This window comes from Toxorhynchites rutilus, chromosome 2, assembly GCF_029784135.1.
Source record: "Toxorhynchites rutilus septentrionalis strain SRP chromosome 2, ASM2978413v1, whole genome shotgun sequence".
NCBI lineage: Eukaryota > Metazoa > Arthropoda > Insecta > Diptera > Culicidae > Toxorhynchites > Toxorhynchites rutilus.
The window spans coordinates 192,265,252-192,286,521 of record NC_073745.1 but is presented as its reverse complement, the minus strand read 5'-3'; the positions used below and the strand labels follow the sequence as shown (position 1 = coordinate 192,286,521).

At 37.5% G+C, this 21,270-nt stretch overlaps 1 protein-coding gene across 5 annotated transcripts in view; it reads right to left on the bottom strand.

Moving 5' to 3' along the window:
- Window positions 1–2,519: 2,519 nt before the first annotated feature.
- LOC129765168 (coronin-6) overlaps window positions 2,520–21,270 on the bottom strand; it is a 35,928-nt gene continuing 17,177 nt past the window's right edge. For 4 of the 5 annotated variants that reach the window (XM_055765084.1, XM_055765085.1, XM_055765083.1 and 1 more), the window contains exons 3-6: window positions 17,150–17,272; window positions 16,120–16,971; window positions 3,292–3,549; window positions 2,520–3,231 (exon numbers count right to left, since the gene is read on the bottom strand). In XM_055765084.1, coding sequence (XP_055621059.1) covers window positions 2,953–3,231; window positions 3,292–3,549; window positions 16,120–16,971; window positions 17,150–17,272 — 1,512 coding nt within the window. In that variant the 3' untranslated portion in view covers window positions 2,520–2,952. The remainder of the gene's footprint in view (window positions 3,232–3,291; window positions 3,550–16,119; window positions 16,972–17,149; window positions 17,273–21,270) is intronic. The other variant, XM_055765087.1, reaches the window with a different exon arrangement.

Genomic DNA, 21,270 nt, shown 5'->3' with positions numbered 1-21,270 from the left:
TCGAGATTTGACGCTTTATTTAACATACTTTAAATTATCAAATTTAAGTCAGATATGCGCCGTTTTGTTCGTAAACTTGTTGCCATTTAGAAGGCAACTTCATTATCCCCAACTTAAAAAACCCCCCCTCCTTATTTGCAAATAACATAGACAGCCAGTTTTCGCAAGCCTCTTTTGAGGCCAACTTAGTATCACCAAGAGCGTTTTGCATGGACCGGAAGAGATAATAATCAGTTGGAGCCAGGTCTGAACTATACGGTGGGTGCAATAGGACATCCCATCCGAGCTCCCGTAGCTTCTGGCGGGTCATCAAAGATGTGTGAGGCTGAGCGTTGTCCTGGTGGAAAACAACACCATTCCTATTGATCATTTCTGGCCGCTTCTGGTCAATCGCCTGTTTCAAACGGCCAAGCTGCTCACAGTAGAGAACCGAGTTGAGGGTCTGGCCATAGTTGAGCAGCTCATAGTTGATGATTCCCTTCCAATCCCACCAAACACACAGCAAAACATTACTGGCCGTCAATCCGGACTTGGCGATGGTTTGGGCCGGCTCACCGCACTTCGACCACGAATTTTTTCGCTTTAGGTTGTCGTACGTGATCCACTTTTCATCACCAGTCACCATCTTCTTCAAAAATGGATCGAGTTAATTCCGTTTCAGCAGTGCATCGCAGGTGTTGATTCGGTCTAAAAGATTTTTTTGCGTCAACTCGTGTGGCACCCATACATCCAGCTTTTTTTGGAATCCAATCTTCTGCTAATGGTTCCAAACGGTTTTATGGTCTATACCAAGTTCCTGGCCAATCGAGCGAGTGCTAACATGCCGGTCTACTTGGATGATTTCAACGATTTTATCGGTTTCCACGACGATTGGCCTACCAGTACGGAGTGTATCTGCGACAGCTACTACACCAGAACGAAATCGATCAAACCAACGCTGTGCTATGCGAATCGTTACAGTATCAGGTTCATAAACTACACGATTTTTTTCGACCGCCTTCGTTACAGTTTTACCTCGCAGGTAGTAAAAACGTAAAATATAGCGAATTTCTTGCTTGGTGGACTCCTTTTTTGACGCGCTATAACTTGAGACTGAAAAGGACAATCACAACAGTGTCAAAACGACACTTGTAGCAAAAATTGTCGTCTTTAAATAGCCGTATAGTATGACCCGATGCGATAAGTACAACATAAGATATGTTTAAGTGTTACCATATATAAACAATATGCGACATTTCTTTTTCCCCAATTATTAAGCGTTTCTGAAATGTTTCCCAAAATAAAAATATCAGGGAGACAAATCAAAACAAATCAATTCTCTGAAGATATGCAAGTAAACCGAACAATTCAAAAAATAATGACAATTGCACCGATAACTTTTACTCGGTATCAACCAAATTTGCAAATGCAACATTCTTATTGAGTCAATTTTTTAGTAGGGCCCAATATTGTAGCTGAAGGTTGGCTACTGCTAGGGTAACACAGGGTGATTTGGACCACCTCTTTATCTCAAAAGGTAAGGCTCAACATGGATTTTTTATGTCATCTCCTTTTATTGTTGAACCGTATGTACCGTATGTTTCGATGAAACACACACTGGTCCAAATCACCCCGCATCAAATTTTAATGTCCAAAAATCATCTTTTTTATTTTATTATATATTTGGTAATTTGAAGCTTGATATAATGATTAAACATTATTGATTGTGAGAAAACAAGTGTAGCTCATCATACAATGTGACATTTTTTATTTAGAACGTATTGGTTTGAAAATATTAGGTGATTTGCCAAATTCCCCCCATTTCCCCTACTTGCTGCATACAGCCATTAGAGACGAACTTAGAATAAACATTGAAAATTGATTGATTGTGTGTGGTGAGTCCTTCGGCTGAAGGAGGCCTCGATGTTGATAGCTTAGGAAACGGGATGAAATGGCACTTTGGTCTTGAGGAAGATCATTTAGATTAAACTTATATAGAGAATAAAAACCCTTGCTAAACAATTAAAGGTTGGATTTGGAATGGGAATATGTGTATGTATGTTTTTGGATGCGTTTAATTTTATGCTGTGAGTCGAAATATGATGCTGTCTGCCTTTGTGTCGTACACCAAACATTGCATTTTGAATGGGATTGTGATATAGATGGGGATATGGTTAGTGATGGAGAAGGGAATCTATTGTCTTGCTCAATATTCGCGCTGTTGGTCGCGAACAGATTGATTGATTTTTCCTATTATACAAGCTTCAAACTATAAAGTTTATTCGCCTCTGGCCTTGAAAAAAAAACATCAATCAATGGAGGCTTGGCCACGGTCGTTCGCTTGGTAAACACACGCGCAGGCTACGGAGATCTCCGAAACTTTGCGAACCTATCGTAGTTCTACTAGAAGAAAATATTGTTCTTCTGCTTAATAGAATAGCATAGAAGCATAGAATATAATAGAAGAAATATCATATCATTTTCCTAGAAATGTACAAAGCAGCATAGGATGTGATATTCTTCGTGAACTAACAACCACATTATAGTAAAAAATAATTCTAATAAATTTCATTCTTTTCTGTTTCTGATATCAAATTTACAAAGTATGACTTAATTAAATATAGGTTTTCTTTGCTATCTTAAGTATGTTGTTTAGCTTAAAGCAACAAGGCATTTTTAACTTTCTTCACAATAGATAAATTTTGCGAAGATAACATCTCTTGCATTTTTCGACATAAAATTGTTTACAAATAAATATTTTTCTGTTCACAATTTAAATTTTTTATATTATTAAAAAAACTTTTTTGAGCGCTCGCATTTTTTTTACACTTTGGTGTACGTAACCGTCCACTAGTCGCACAGTTGACATACAATAATCAAAAATATATGATTTCGTTTCTTTTTTTTCTAATACACTGCATGAGTATGACAGTTCCTTGTTTTGTTCTGGTTTTATGTTCATAAGGCGAGAATCTACACCTCATCGGGCGCTAGATTGGCATTGGTGTAATGGCCACTACCGTCTCCGTGATGATCGTCCTGAGTAGACGCTGATTGATTACCCGCGACAATGGTGGGAGAGGGCGTGGAGGTGTTGAGCAATGGTCCGTCGGTTTCGGTTAAGCCTCGATCCGCCATTACCTTGATGGTGGCCTCTAGAGAGCGGATACGGTTCTCATGCTTCACAATGATGGCTTTTAGTTTCCTGAATTCGTCCTCGAATTTAGATTTCAGTTCCGCCAATGCTTGTTCCTATTGTTGATAGAGAAGATAGGTTTTAGATTTCAACAACACGAATGACATGATGCTTACCGATACTCCGCTAACTATCACCGGAGACTGCTGACTTAATGCATTGATTGCTTGCGCTGTCGATGGGCTCGTTCCGTTAGCCGCGGAACCGTTCGTTGCAACCGAAACAGCAGGAGAAGTTGCTGCTGCTCCCGCCATCGGAGAGCTCTTTGGTCCACGTGGGGGCATCTTATCTAATACATTCGACTTCTTCGTCACCGTTAGTTGAGTGCTCTGCGCTTGCGAGACGTAGCCACCCTTTTCAACAAAAACACGGTCCTATTGAGCGGTTTCATACCATGTCCTTGCATTAATAATACTACAAGAGTGCCTTAGAAACTAAATATGTGTAACTTGGGCTTGAATTGTGTGAACTTCTGACTGGTCTGCGCTGTTATTTAGTTATGTATTGTATTTGGATTTTCACAAACGTATTAGTGCACTGGGGTTATATGCATGCTCTAGAGACGTTACTGATTCAGCAAAATTCATGAACTAGAATGTGCGGCATGCTCAACAATAATATGATTGACTTATGTATCAATGTTTTATTGTTATGAATGCGTATATTTTCTCTAGTTGCGTTCCGGTTACCAACAAATTAGCATTCCAGTGTTCTATCCGGAAGAATTATGATTCTATCATGGTCACGAGATGTTTTATGTCATGAAATGAAGAATAAATAGTGAGCTAATACTCAGTGATATAAAGCTTTTTTACAAGGTATTTTAAAAATTTATTTTTATATTATTTAATTATTTAATATTAATTTATTTGTCTTTTTTATAGTAAACAGGCTCTTCTAATATGTTTGTCGTGTTATACCGCCATGTTCATGAAATTTTATGAATTTGCTTATAATTTTCAACAACTTTTCCAAATACATGGTATACATGATATTTTCCGATTCATTATGGTGAAAATATATATGTTTAGGAGTTACGTTGAAAAACATTTGAAGACATGTGGGTTAAAACAAAACGTAACGATAATGGTTTTCAACGTAACTCCTAAACATAAGGTTTTACCATAATGATGTATTTGGAAAAGTTATTGCAAATTAGAAGCAAATTCATAAATTTTCATGAACATGGCGGTATAACACGTTAAACATATTAAAAGAGCCCATTTACTATAAAAAAGACAATGAATTAGAAATATTTTTTTAAATATCTCGAACATGGTTGCATTTAGAAGGAGACATTAGGATTCATAATTTGAGCTTGAGCTTGAGCTTGGATAGACTGTACAATTCGTAGTTGCTCTCCGTGATTGACCTGAACCAACCAAATTGCACAAAGAACACACAGAATGACGCTTGGGACTAGCAAATCATTCTCGTTGTGCAATTTTCGGTGATTCGAGCTTTAAACGGTCAAAAACGACGCCGGCCACGTCCTTACAGTCACCAGGGGAAGGGAAGGAATGTTAGTATGATATTCGCCGCCCGAAGGCCAGAAGGGTCGCCTCTATAGCGTGGTTCCCTAGCGTTTATCATGGAAGGAATAGTTGTTAGTGGGAATGGTTAAAAATCAGGATTCACTGCGGTAAGTGATGTGATTCTAAAATTTAAAATTTGAAAATTTTTAAATTTTAGAATTTTTAAATATTAAAATTTTTAAGTTTTCAGATTTAAATTTTTTATTCTTAGATTTTTAGAATTTTGATTATTTTTGTTTTTTATTAATTTTTAGTAATTAGATTTTAACACGTTAACCCCGACTTTTTCCTGCTGCGCCCTCCAATCAGCGCGCATCAAAATCTCCCCTAGGGACCAACGCTGGGCTCTACACAACGACGGAGAGCTATATTTGGGAAACCTGAGAAAGTAACCGAGAGCTCGTATAAAACCAATCGGCTCGGCGATATGTTCCGTTATTTATCACGTGTACGCTTCGTAAAACTTCAATCACGACAACGGAGAGTTATCTTTAGGAAACCTGAGAAGGTAACCGAGACAACTTCCCCAACTTACCAACCTAGCAAGACAACCGGGAGAACTGCTATTCTTCACGATATCTCAAAAACACGTAAAAATAATAATAAAAACGCCTGTAATGATAATGTAGATCACCATATAACTTCCTTGATCAAGTATATTCGGTACAAATCTCGATATTAAACTAACGCTGGCGATCGTGCGAAGAAGCATCCATGATATATTACGCTTTGAAAACAGCGGAAAAATATCTAGATCTTCCGAGAAGACGAGCCGTGCATTCAATTAAATGACAATGTTAGCTGATCAACTGGATGAATAAATTTTGATATCCTATCAATATCCTATAGCAACGTAATATTAAAATATATCAATTAATTAAGCTAAATAAAACTCGTGAAAACCAAAAAACAAACGATTCGGATTTTATTTATCGTGATTCGTTATTTAACGTCTGGAATTCTGGATCGTAGGGGCATCATTTCGACATACACATCCGCACGATGAAAAAAAAATAATAACGACACGTAACTGAGCTCATGAAGAACTCAAGCATAATTTAAGAGAAAGAGAGAGAAAATAATAGATGCTTAGCTTTGTAGAATCCATCTTCACTGCCGTAAAGCTGATTCTCATTCTCCGCTCTCCGCTCCTGCTCCGATTTTCGCTCGGAAAACTGCTCAGCACTATACACACATACAATCTAGCACTTCGGTGCATTAAATTTGAAAATTTAAACAAAGGTCAACAAACGAACGGATCCAGGTTTAGCGTTTCAGTGATCTGTTTCTAAAGCGTTCATTTCTTCAAACTCACAAAGCTGAAAATACACTTTCAAACGAGCGCTTCAAACTTTTCACAAAATTACAGTCCTTTTTTTGGCATCACACTACCGACGCTTCTAGGAAAAAAAGAAAAAGGATCGGAGCGACCAAACACCACGTCTGTACTCGTTGACTGCTCTCGCCAGTCTCGAGACATTAGGATTCATAATTTGTGGCTAAAAATGATTGTTAATATACAAGAATTCCAAAAATAGTTTCACCATCTTAGACTGATTTTTTAAATTTTCTACATGACTTCTATTTTATATGAAAAATAAAAAAAAATTAAATATGTATTTTAGATATTGCAAATTAACGTTTTTTATGTAAATAAAAAAAACTATTTTTTTCTCAGTGTATATTTTTTTCACGTTTTAAAATCAATACTCTATAACTCTTTCTAAGACACTATTTCGGTACGGTTTTTGAGATGTAAATTATCAAAGATTTCTCTTACTAAAATCGATACGCCCTTTTCAAGAGTTGCACTTGAGTCAAAAAAATCCCAAATGCTGTGGAAAACTCACTTTTCCTCCAACCCAAACGGAATACAAACTTTCGTTTGAATAAAAAATACAAGTTTTTAAAATATGCATTTTTAGTTCGATTTCATTTGGAATTGCACTATGAGAAAAGCCGCAGCACAACTAATGCAAAAAGAGCTCAATTTTCTTCAAAATTTTCATCGTGATCAAGTGGCTGAAGACATGTTTGAACAATCAAGCTTTTATCCCACGTTCAAATCACCGCTTCGTGGGACCCTTTTTTACAGCATTGAAGAAATAATCACGAATTCTCTGCGTGAACTGAAGAGAATTTTTAAAATAATTATAAAAAGTGTTTCAATGACTGGATTGTTCGTTGGAAAAAGTGTATTGTTTCAGAAGGGACTTATTCTGAAAGTGATATTATAAATTTAGATGATCAATACCGTATACGTAATAATGTAGGCACTATCGTACAAATAAGGTTACCCTTTCATCTGTGCATACAATGTTTTGATGTTCTTTACATGCACGTAAGCTATAATCCAAATCACAATAGGCTGTGAGTAAAAGAATCCCATTTCCTTAGTTTGACAGTTGCACCATGACGAAGTGGCAGCGTATTCATGATTGGTCCTATGCGCAAATGTCACAAAAAGACATTTCAATAGCAGTGAGAGTGTCCCGGTGGCCCGAAGCCAAATGTTGTATTTCAACAAGATGGGGCTCCGTGCAACATCTCGAACCGCACTCAGAAGTGGTTGCCGGGAAATCTGCCGTTCTGGGCGAAGGATATGTGACCGCCATACAGTCTTGATCTTAATCCGCTAGATTATTCAGTCTGACGCGTCATCAAGGTTAAGGCCTGTTCTACAAAGGCCTCAGACAAACATTGACCCGTACGTGGACATAAATGGATCTAGGCTACATTATTTGGCCATATGAGCATGAAAGACAATGACGGTATTTGTCCGTGGAGTATTCTCTGTCGATCTCCTCCTTCTGAGGATCAATCTCTTCCCGACTATTTTGTGGGGGCAGCCCAAGTTGATAATCAACTGCAAATGGGCAGTCTTCGCAGTCGTATCTCGGTCAGCCTTGAAGATGAAGGAAATTGCTACGTTATACAAACCTTGTCTCCCACCATTGCGGAAGAGTTGATATCGCTGAAACATCTTGACACCAACACAACACAAGAAAAAAAAATTGTTGCCATTGTCTAAGAACAAACTGTTATCCGAACTAGTTTCGAAAGGTGATATCGATGTTTTTTTTTCTATCACGACCTTTTTTTCTGCCTCTCAACCCGAGATTATATAGGCATCGTTGCCAATGTTCCAGTTTAATTCCATTGGATTCATCCAGTTTTTTTTCTCGATTCAGTCAAACAGTTAAATCCTTAAATCTTCCAGTTTTTTTAAATGTTATCCAGTTTTTTTATATGTGTACTTCATTTTTATCCACTTCACGTATAATAAATTCACAATGTATAAATATTATCCCTTTCTCACCCTTCTTATCCCTTGACCAATTTTGTTTTTTTTAAATTTATCGTTCGATCGAATCCAAGGTGTATTTATCATGGATCGATATTTCTTCTGTTAAACACTTAACTCAGTGTTAAGATCACATAGTCCGTGTGCTCCATTGACTTTAATTGATATGAATATAAAACCCAAGTAATTTTGCTTCCGTTTACATCGATGGGATATTAATTTTTCGTAGACTCAATGGATTTCTTAATTCTAAATAGCTGTTTGTCTGTCCTATTTGACAGATAGTTCGTAATAAAAAAGGTAATGTGGTAAATACTCGACAAAAATGCATATGCACTATAATGTTTATTTTGCTAATATGCATACTGTGTATATTTTTTTCAAAAATACTTTCTCGAGCAGGAGGAAATACTTAAGGATGCCTCATTTTGATCTTGATATCAAATTTTCTTTGGATAGGCCTGATATAAGAAGTAAAATATCAACGAAAAAGACCAAGAACATGGAGAGAAATAACTTTTCCATATCAAAATTTTGAAAATTTCAATGCCAAAGTAATTTTGAGCAGTATTGTTTTGGTATTGAATGTGCTCATTACAATATTGGTATACTATTGTTGAAAAATATTAAAAATTCTAATGCATAGATCACTGCATAGACCACTGCACGGAGACGTCAATTTGACAGTTTTATGTGTTTTGTTTCACATGTCCAATGTTAACGAATGGGAGCTGGAACAAACAACACATAAACGTAAAACTGAAGGTAAGGTTAAGCGCCGTGCATTGATCCATTGATTTTTTTAATCTGCAATCTTCGTGAGTGCGAAAAAGATTGTAACAAAGATGGCCAGAAGAAACACTATAGAAATTTCAAAATTCACGTAAGAAAAAAAGCAACAGACGATTGAGGTTAGGTTCGAGACAGTAATCTATAACCAAAAACCGTGTCCCCATGTACCTCAATTAAACACATTTTCAAGCAGTATTGCGACGATCTTTTATCAACGATTTTATGAACATATAAATAATAAATAAATACGAGATTTTTCAAGTTTCACACAAATAAGACCGTATTTTCTAGACGTTATTGTTGGCTATATGTAGGTTTTCAGCTAAGAGTTGGATGTCTGGCTTACTAAACAAAACGCGGCCGTATTCCCCGTATAACGCAGGAAACATTGCGGAATCAAAGGTAGTTTATGGAATCGGGACCCAAACATCAGTTTACGAACCAACCATCAGTACCTATGTATTTAAGTGACACAGACCGGAAAATATTCGACACAACCGGAAAATATTCGACACAACCGAAAAATATTCCGGTGATAATTTCGATTCAGTCTCCAGACCCGACGAAGATATTCGACATGGCAATGACAACACGGACACTTCTGTAGATACAATCATTTCAATATCTTTTCTCCTTTTCAACCCTTTGCCGGCCGCGTCCGGATATGATCTGGGACAACCTGAAGTTCGTTTGGCGCTTGCTGACATCGGACAACTGGAAGCACCACCGGCAAGTTTCCAACACAATCAGAACCGAATAGTCCCTATTCGATAGCTACACAACATTCAGTTTATCTAACGACATACACGTTCGATCCTAGTGAAGGAACTATCATCAGTCTACATCTACCGCAAACGATGGCCTACCCGTCAGTATAGGTTATGCCTCGCACACAAGAACCACACGCTTCTCATCATCGCTTCCCAAAGGAAAATCCGATACAGGTCACATTTTTCGATCTGGGCCACTTACGGACAACTGTCTTCGAAAAGTGTTATCACCATACCAAAAAGATGGGATATACCATTTACCTCATGCACAGGCGAACAAAAGATACGTCCAGGACATGTCACTTCAAAAAGACACCGCCGCATCTATATCTGTAGCCACGATCGATGCAACTTCTCTTTCTCCGCCGGCCACACTCTAGCGTGATCCAGGGCCTTCTGACGTGGAAAGTGAGGAAGCGGATGAAGTCCAGACTATACCCCTTTTTCCGATCCAATGGACGCAGAAAACTGATCCACTAAAATATTTCACAGACCAATAGCTAAAAAAGTACATATCTCACAATTCAGCGACTAATTGAACTCAGAAATTTCATCAATGGTCTGGATAATGAAAATGTTTCCCTTACCGAGAATCAGGTGAAGGGAAAACAAACCGAACTATCTGGAGAACTAGCTGTTTCAACCGTTTCAACCTAACTAAAACACTTCAACTTTAAGAACTGATACATGGTAAGTTTATGTTGGAATGAAGTCTGATTTTCCGCCTTTGTAAGATAGAAGGTCAATTGTAGATGGTGTTGTACGGTCCATGGAGAGAAGAGAAAGTACTCTCCTGGCTAACCCTATATTGTTAGCAGCAATTTACATCGATCAAAGGAGCAGAATTGTTCTCAACGAGAGCCAAATAACGATGGCCAAGGATGCACTATGTGAAACATCGGAATGAATGAAAGGTTTATTATTGACAGATGACAGTATATGAAGTGATTCCAACGTTTCCTGTGCTCATCGTGGATGTTGCACGAACAATTACTGTCATGCCACCAACTCAAGTAAGCGTAGACAGACTGTTCTCTGCTTTGAAAATTGTGGCGTCAAATTTTTTTGATTTTGGTTGAAGCAATTCTGTTTTACGAGCATTTTGAATTTCATTTAAATTAGTTTATTTTTAAGGGCTCAGTTACATAAGTTTAATTTGATACATCGATCATCTGAATCGGCCTAGTAATTAAAAAATAATATTTTTTTGAAAAAGTTTGAAAAATCATAACTCAAAACGAAAAAAAAAATTGCTTCTCTGAACCTCAGCCTTCAAGAAAAAATATTAAAAAATATGGCCCCGATTTTGCGATGAAGAACAGATCTATCACTTTTCACGAAAATCTGAGAATCACTATATCGGTTTGGCATAGAATAACTGAAAAAAGATTGAAAAAGTCTCAAACGCTCATCAGAGTACCAACAAGTTAACATAATGGACCTGATCACGAACATCACTGTCACGCACGCTTCCACGTCACTTACATTTCACTTAATCTTTTTGTGTCTATCATCATTTTCACGGACAGTAGCGTGTGAAAATGAACTCCGTGAAGTGAAAGTGTTCATTCCCGTTTATAAGAGACATGTTGGTTGCATAATGTTGGGTGTTTGAACGTTCTGTCGGTTGCATAATTTCGGACGTTTGAACGTTATGTAGGTAAAATTAATACAGCGTATGAGATGATATTCCATTGTATTAATCGTATGTTTTAGAATGACGAGTTTGCGATTATACCATCATCGAGGTTCGAGGTAGTTTGCTGAATCAAATGCTGGCTCAAAAATGAGTAGGAATACTTGGTTGCTCGGGAATAATGCAGTTGTTGAACATATGGGAATGTAGTTCTACGCTAGAGATAAAACATGACTATTATGTTTAATAATCGAAATCTCGCATACTCTTGTACTTAGCTCTGTCTTACTCGTTTTAATAATGAAAAATATTTAGAATAATTTTTATGAACCGTTTCTACAATTTTGATGAATAATAATATCTTCTATATATCAGAACAAACCCGAATTTATCCATCTCACGATCACTATAATCTGAGCTACTCCCATATGGGATTCTGAAGTTTAATCATCTTATCCTTCCCATTCTCGAGTAATTTGATATACGGGACATGAGGTTTGATTTAATTATTTAAACAGAAACTGGTCAGCAGCGTCGGTCAGAAGCATAATCTTCATAGAAAACATCTGGTGGGTTTCAAGGGATTTGACAAAAGCGTATAGTGATTCAGATTTTCTTTAGACGGATATCAAAATTATGGAAAAAGAACCAGAGAAGAATTTCATTATCTTGTGAATGCTTTGCAATGATAGACTCATTTTTTCCTTGTTTGAAACTTATCACTTTTTTAATATCCTTTCATTCAAAGTATGTCAAAACAATACTGTTGAAAATATCTATAACGTAAAAAGTTATAACTATCGTCCTGATTCTGGTCTGGTCCGCCACTTGTGAATGTTTGAATTACAAAAAACTAGCTTTGCAATGTTAGAAAAACTTTACAGTTATTATTTCATATTCAAAATATCAACAAATCAATATTATACATAATCAATCATGATCGCATTTGGGCCAGTGGCCTCCATTGCCATTTTATGGTGTTGTAACTCTCTCTTAGTCTAATCCTAAAAATAGAAACAAAAAATTTCTGTTCTCTCATGACAATCGGAAGTAGACTTCCGCCATGTTTCAATGGGCCTACGGGAACTACATTTCTAATCCTTATTTACATCCCATAGCGCATTTACCGAATCCAAATAAACAAATTTACGTCCTCTGGATACGTGAGAATTTCGTTCTAAAAATGCCACCAGGCGGGTAAATTGCCTTTTGTTTATCTTTTGGTTCTTAAACAAGACAAGACAAGATCCAAAATGTTAGCTAAATAAATACGAAATTAAACTTACTCTATTCCGCGCGACTAGCTTTCACCATCTAAAACAAAAGTGACAAATATACCTGCTTTTCTCCGTGACCTGATAGTATCGTGATATTCATAATAACACCTAGTTCATCAAAGTTGTAACGACGGATGAACTCTTCTGGATTCTACACACACGGTGACAGCCGTAATAAGGTTGTATACAATTCACTTCGTTTTCACCGTGAAGTGACGTTCGTGATCAAGCCCTTTGTGTCTATTATCATTGTCACGTGTAAAAATAAACTCCGTGAAGTGAAAGAGTTCATTCCCGTTTATAAGAGACATGTCAGCTGCAAAGTTTCGGGCGTTCAAAAGTTATGTCGGTTGCATAATTTCGGACGTTAGAACGTTATGTAGGTAAAATTAATAAGTGTATGAGATAATATTCCATTCAATTGAACGTATGTTTTAGAATGACAAGTTTGCGATTATACCTCGATGAATCGGTATTTCAATGCCAACTATTCGGACTCATTCCATGAATCAATTGCTTGGCGCGTTAGTTTGCTGAATCAAACGCTGGTTCTAAGATGAGGAGCAATACTTGAGTTTAATAATCGATATCTCATCTCGCATACTTTTGTACTCAGCTCTGACTTACTCGTTTGAAGAGCGAGAAGAGCGAGAAGAGAGAGTATAGGTCAACGTTAGAATCATTTTTAAAGAACCGTTTCTACAAATTTGATGAATAATAATATCTTCTATATCTCAGAATAAACCCGAATTTATCCATCTCATGATCAGTATAATTTGAGCTACTTCCATATGAGATTCTGAAGTTTAATCCTCTTATCATTCACGTTCTCGTGTAATTTGATATACAGGACATGAGGTTTGATATAACTATTTAAACAGAAACTGATCAGTAGCGTCGGTCAGAAGCATAATTTTCATATGGGACATCGGATGAGTTTCAAGGAATTTGCCAAAAGTAGAAAATGATCCAGATTTTCTTTAGACGGATGGAGTTATGGAAAAAGAACTAGAGAATAATTTAAAAATTATTAATTTAAAAGCTTTGCAATGATAGAAATCAGCTCTGCAATGTTCGAAAAACATTACAGTTATTATTTTATATTCAAAATATGAACAAATCAATTCTATACATAATCAATCATAATTATCGTTTTGGGCCAGTGGCCTCCATTGCCATTTTATGGGGTTGCAACTCTCTGTTAGTCTTATCCTTAAAATAGAAACAAAAAATTTCTATTCATTTAGGGCAATCGAAATTAGACCTTTCGCCATGTTTCAATCGGTCTACGGGAGCTACATTTCTAGTCCTCAATTATATCCCATAGCGCATTTATCGAATCCAAATAAACAAATTTACGTTCTCTGGATACGTCAGGATTTCGTTCTAAAAATGCCACCAAGCGGGTAAATTGCTGTTTGTATATCTTTTCTTTCTCTTAAAGCAAGTCAAGATTCAAAATGTTAGCAAAAAAGCTAAATGAATCCGAAATTAAACTTACTCCATTCCGCGTGACTAGCTTTCACCATTTAAAACACAAGTGACAAATATACTTGTTTTTCCCCGTGACGTGACAGTATCGTGGTATTCATAATAACACCGAGTTCATCAAAGCTGTCACGACGGATGAACTCTTTCGGATTCTACACACACGGTGAGAGCCGTAATAACGTTATATACAATTCACTTCTTTTTCATCGTAAAGTGACGTTCGTGATCAGGCCCAATGTGATTTTATTGCATGATAATGCTCCTTCACATACTGCAAAACCGGCCAAGGAAACGATTGAGTAATTCGGTTGGAAAATTCTTTCACATTTGGCTTACTCAGTGGACTTGGCTTCTTCTGACTTTGGACACGCACTTGCTGAGCAGCGCTTCAATTCTTTCGAAAATGTGGGAAAATAGCTTGATGAATAGTTTGCTTCTGAAGAGGAACAATTCTTTTGCCATGGCATCCACAAATGACCAGAGAGGCGGGAAAAAATGTAGGGAAGGTAGGGATAATACGGTCATGTTAAGATAAATTTCAATTATATTTTTGGAAACTCCTGTTTCCCAAAGCTTGAATGCAGTTTCTTGCAATTCAATATACTGTTTTTGGACTTAATCGACCGAATGTTAAAAAAAGTTTTTCAATGTGTTTTACTGAAATTAAAACAGACCAGACAACATTTTTGTCGAAGTGGGTAATATGGACAGGTTTATAATGTACGAAGCGTAGAGGTTTATCGTTCGTGAGAGGTATAATAATTTATTCAACCAAGGTCTGAACTCATCACGAATGTTCGTTAAATGATGAATAAATCGAAATCATCCACCTAGAAGTGGTATTGTGCTTTTCTGCAGTATAAACGGATAGACCCTCAACTATTTTGCGTTTGATTCCAGTCAGCTTCTAGACAGTCCATCTTTGGCGATTTGATTTCCGTTTGAAGACGCAGGGCAGTCTGTAGGAATAGATTAAACAGACTTCTCACAGTCCATCTCACTCCTACTGGCAACTGTCTGTTTTACCCCACCAGTACAATTTTCGGTTTTTGTTTTCCTTTTACACCAAAAGTGTATTCATTGCTATGGGGTGGTTTAAATATTATAGAATAACATGTAGAAGGTGTTCTCATTTACAGAAATCTGTAATGCAAAATGTAAATATACAAATCAATCACCTGCCCATATTACCCTCACTGTCCGTATTACCCGCACTTCCATTATATCTATAGATGAAAAATACTTCGAATAAAGTAGAGTTTTACATGTTAGTGCAATAAACGGGTGTTTTCTTCAAGCTTGTTTGCAGTTCTCATAATACAAAAAGCTCGTAGAACATTATTGATGGCTCAATGTGTTCTCACAAACTCTAGAAACCATTTGTTTTCTCTTTATTGTCTAACACTATGAGAATAACATTTGAAGCCGTGTAATAAGGAGCATCGAACCCAAGTTGTTGATCAAATAGTCTCTGTTTGTCAGCTTCTATACATAGTCAAATACACAAAAACAACAAGCCACAATAACACATATTGTCGTCAATAGCATGCGCGAAAATTCATACAAAACTCGGTTGTAGTATTATTGGATGCAGTTAATTACCATTAATTAGGTTGTTCTAGTGTAGTTTGCGCAGAAAAGGATCCAAGCTCAGACATTAAAGTTAGAAAATCAGTTAGAGCTGACTTAAGAAAGATTAAATGAGCTGCTTTGGATGCATGTAGTCTAGAAATGATAACATAAGTGGTAATAAAAAGGAATCCATTATTTTCCAATAGATAACTTCTATGAAAAAGATGCACCACGTGCAGGTCGATAAATTATCGATCGATTAATTTTGCTAATAGGGACGAGGTTATGCTTTTTTTTAATAAATTCGTTTATTTTTACAGGCTCAGTTACATAAGTTTAAAGAAGCCGAGAGGTTTGCATATTGGAATTTACTTTAGAATGGCAAGTTATCGAACACAGCAAATAATATTTCACCTGATTCAGATCATTCACACAAACCCTACAATTTCATGCAAAAATAATGGATTCCTCTTTACTAAACCTTATATGTATGGTAACTAGCTTAGTCCTTTTCTTGCGATGTCTGTATTGTGGTAAAAACCGCAGAAACGATATTCTGAGACTTACTTTGAGGGATACAAGTTGGGGATCGGCATCGACACCGGATATCCAATCTTCCGCCGATATCGACGCTTCGTCCGCAAGTGTATCTGGATAGAGGTCTTCCTGGAAGAGTTCACTCTTTCGAGGCACTGTCATTGAGATCACTTGGCACAAACCGCTATTGTTGAGCCGGTAAAACCTTGCCACCTCACAAGTACTGACATCACAACCGCGCTTCGGAATCATGCCAATAGCTCGCTGCGAGTCTGGTGTCTGGAACTGATTGATATAATGCACGAATGGCTGTTCCGGTGTTACTTCGAAGTAGCGGATGACAGAATCACCTTTGCCACACAAGTAAATCAGATTAGTGTCCGGATCGTACAGGGGGAACATTACACCGTTTGATGTATCCAAATCTACCATCACAATGGGATCTCCTAAGGCGTCCGGCGCTCGCAAAGAGTACTGTCGCTCCGAGGATCGGTTGAAGCCTGTAGTGAAGATCAGTCCGTGTCGTAAAAATATTGCACGTGTCGCTTTCGAGCCTTCGTGTGCGATAGCTTCATTCAGTATTTCACCCGTCCGTGGATTGAGTATGCGAATCTTCTTATCTTTACATGTCGTTACCAGCTGGGAACCATCCCAGTTCCAACACGCACTGTAAATCGTATCCGGATGACATTCTATACGCACTAGAACCTCACCGGTTCCAACATTCCAGACAACTATTAAGTTATCTGATCCGGCTGTAAGTAGTACATTAAGTGCGGAGGGATGCCATAACACCAAACCAACTCTCCGCTGGTGATATACCAGATCCACTACTGGGTCAGTCATTGTTCGTGATAGACCGCCATCCGGGATTTGCCACACCTATAATGAGAAAATTGTTGAATACTGTTTGAAGTTTAATTTTCTGAAATGAACTGACTACTCAGAAAAAAAAACTGTCTGCGTCAACAATATTTTTTAGAATTTATTAAATATTCCTTAGGTTCATACCCCAGAAAGTACATACATTCTGTATTCTATGTTCGTGTGCTAATCTTACCTTGACAACACAATCCTCCGATCCGGAGGCGATAACATTGTCATTGTGCGGACACCAGGCGATGTCCAAAACAGGTCCTTTGTGTCCTCCAACTAATGCATGATCTGCTGCAATACGTCCAACCTAGAGCAAATAAAAAAGAATTTCAATTACTAATAATTTTCAAATCAATTCAACAATAAAAAAAGTTAATTTTTGGGATATTTTAATGTCGAATATTACAAATTTCCTAGTTGAAGTAATTCATTTTTTTACCGTCCTTTTTTTAAAATCATTTTTTTGGAGCTCCGGCAAAAATGAAGTTGTACTTTGTTTTTTTCCCACCTCATTTCCCTGCAAAGGTTTGAGCGGGATGAGTTATCTTGATGGTAATAACCAGTATTCAAATTGAATTGTAAAAAAAAACGCACTGGTTACCTCGCAGACATAGATTACCGAACGAAAGAATAATTTAAGTTATTATTTGTTCCATGGCGTGTCGAAAAAACTTCCAACTCGGGAAGACCCTAGCCCGATCGGGAATTGGACCCGATACCTATGTTAGTATTAGCTAAGAATTTACAAGGGAAATCCCGCTTTATCAGATCCCCGGCCACGCCCTGCAATTGCGATCGTTGCTGAGCTCTAGCAGCTGAGCAAACCCAAGCCTAATTCTAGCCGGTACTTCAGGCACATTACTTGTCCCAAGGCATGACAAGAAAGTTCTCAACCCGAAAGAATCCTTGACCGATCGGGAATTGAACCCAATACCTATGTCGGCATTAGTCTTGAATTTACAAAGTAATTCCCGCTTTACTAGATACCCGACAACGACCTATCAATGCGATCATTTTCGAGACCAGATAGCTTAGTAAACCTAAGCCTAATTCCAGTCGATACCTCAGGTCCTACATTCAACCTGGAGTAAATCGTATCAACTCGAATCTCTAATGAGATCTGCCACAACTCAGATCTTGAACTTGAGCTTCACTCTAGTCTTCACATTAAACTCCTTGGAATGCTTTTATGTTATTCGAAACCAAAAACCACTCTTGCTTCTGTTCAATCTCATTCTTCTCTATGTGTGTCAACGCGCGCGGGCTCAAACTATCATTTAAAGTTAAATTTAAGTCCACGACTAAACAAACAAATAACATACCATCATCATCATCATGATAGTCTTAAGATAAGAAACACAAATGTCCGTTATAACTTCGTCATCTTACATACTAACAATGGTTAACATTGGTTCAAAAACTAAATCATACTTCTAAAACTCTTTACAAATACTAAGGAACATCCGGAGGCTTGTTGCTTTCTTTGCTTCATTTAGTAGCGTATTGTATAGTATATAACCATTATAAAAAGTTAGTTTTGGGTACACGAAATTCGAAAGTTCATGGATCTGAGGTCACTTGCTTGTCTTGTGTTATATCAATGCATATCTCTTCCATACGTTATCGCGTTTTGTAGATAATTCGGTGTCACACCATTAGTCATCTTATATATGAACTTAAGCGTGCAATATTTAATACGCTGTCCCACTGACATCCATTGCAGGTATTCAAGCATAAATCTCCGTGGAGTTAGTCGATCACATCTCAGTATCAGGCGCATCGCCTTGTTTTGCACAATTTGCATTCTTTGCATTTGCCTCTCATTTGCGAAAAATAGCACAAAGGCACAATAATTGAGATGTGGAACGATTAATGCCTTGAAGATCGTGATTTTACTTTCAATGGTCGAGAATCGATTAATTCTACAAAGCACTCCATATTTTTGAGATACTTCCTCGTATCGTATAATTTATATGTTCGTCGAAATGCAGCGTTTCGTCAAGAATAACGCCAAAATACTTGATCGATGATGCTCTTTCTGCCATTTGTCCATCAATAATTATATTAAGACCTTCGTTTTCAAGATTGCGTGTCGATACCACCATGTATTTTGTTTTATTTGTGTTTATTTTAATTTTTTTTTCCATTTCAACCATTCGTTCAAATTTTGAAGTTCATGGTTCATCTTTATGTAGCAATCTTGCAATGTCTCAGCTACAACGGATATTATAATATCATCATCAAATAAGTTTGCGCCACTTTAATTTAACACATGTTTTTTTTTTTTTTTTTATCCAAAATATATATTTTTATTAAGGCTCATATGGCGTCAACCTGACGGAGCCGGGAGTTCAATATTTCGACAATGTTTGCCTTATAACTATGTTAGTAATATGTAACCGATTACTCGCGGTTGGCTCGAGGTTAGTATTACAAGTGTTTTCGTAATTGTGATGTTGCTGTCTCCAATGCTCTGTACCTGTGCCCGACACGGGATACTTCCTTTTGGGATGCAGCTGACCATTAATCAGCAACGCCCCCTAGTCTGTACCCCATATCTAGCGTGGTGCGTCTTCTCGACTCGAGGAATCCAGGATAGAATGGTCACTAGCCGGCGCAAACATCAGCTCGTGTAGAGTTGTCATGAGCGATACAACCTTTGGCTCTTGTTGAATGATCAGTGGACTGCACAACCTTTGGCCCGTGTATCTGTAAAGAGTGTGTGTATGTACTGCCGCGACTAAGTAAAAGTTTATAGATCGGATAGAAGGGATATGAAACAGGGACACAACGAAGGAAACATCATTAAACGTTGACATCGGCGTTTCTGAGGAACAGGTATAGATGAAGCAGAAGATCAGGATCACGGCTACCTAAGATATCCCGGACGGGGATATCCGATTGTCTGCCTTTTGCTCTCAGAGCTCTAGAGAGCTGAGAGCGAGCAGCATGGAATCGGATACACGACCAGACAATATGCTCGATGTCGTGGTAGCCATCGCCACAATCACAAAGATTGTTTGCTGCGAGCCCAATGCGATAGAGATGCGCGTTTAGGTTGTAGTGATTGGACATAAGCCGAGATATCACGCGAATGAAATCACGACCTACATTCAATCCCTTAAACCAAGCTTTCGTCGAAACCTTAGGGATAATCGTGTGTAACCAACGACCGAACTCATCTTCACTCCACATGCGCTGCCAACTAACGAGTGTGTCCTGACGAGGAATGTGAAAAAATTCATTATAGGCAATTTGCCTTTCAAAAAGTGTGCCTTCTGAAGCGCCCACCTTAGCTAGCGAGTCCGCTTTCTCATTCCCCGGAATCGAGCAATGAGAGGGAACCCATGCTAAGGAACACATGTTTGATGTGATTGATATAAAGCAAGAAAAGTAGCGGCCCAGAACACTTCCTTGAGGCACGGCCAGATTAACTGGTTCTGCCGACGATTTAGTGTCCCTATAAATAATGAATTGTGTTCGTCTTTTCTTTATACATTTGTTATATAATGGTAATAGTTATAAGTTGTTGTTTTTAATCTATTTGGTTTATTATCCTGCGAAGGCTACTGTTAAACATTTTAAACATTCGTTTAAAATAAATTTCATTTTTCAAACATTTACCCCTGACGGGTTACGTGACATGATCCGTGACATTTGTCAAAGTTGAAAATACACTCGAACAATGGTAATAATAATTAAATTATTAAAATTCGTGCTTCATGAAAAAATTGATTTGTAAACTTGTTCAACAACGAAGCTGGTTTAGTGGACATTTCAACTAACAAAATTTGGTGTTATGAGCCACCATGAACAACACAAGAACGCATCAAAAAATGCACCGTTTGTGTGGTTTATGGATCGGCGGGACTATTGGTCCGAATTCTGCCAATGGATCGTTCGATGGTTGAGAGCTTTTTTGTTCCTAATGCAAGCATTGGATCTGAGCAATATGTGACTTCGACATGACGGAGTTACTTGCAACGTAGCACAATCTATGGACCAATTGAGAGGCAAGTTTGATGATTCTAGTTTAGGACCTATAAGTTAGTTGTGTGGTTACACAGATCTAAAAAATGCTGCAAGATTGAACCTTTCCCATGGACAATTTCAAAATGATTCGCTCGTTTGTATGAAATTATCTTCAAAAATAGAATAATGGCAGACATTAATTTATCGGTTCAAATAAAGACTTCATTCACGTTTTGCAATTCTTGTGTGTTTCATTTTAAAATGGAAAATCATCCTTCATACCCAACTATTTCCACTGTGTATATCTATCGAAATATAAACTATACTTTCATT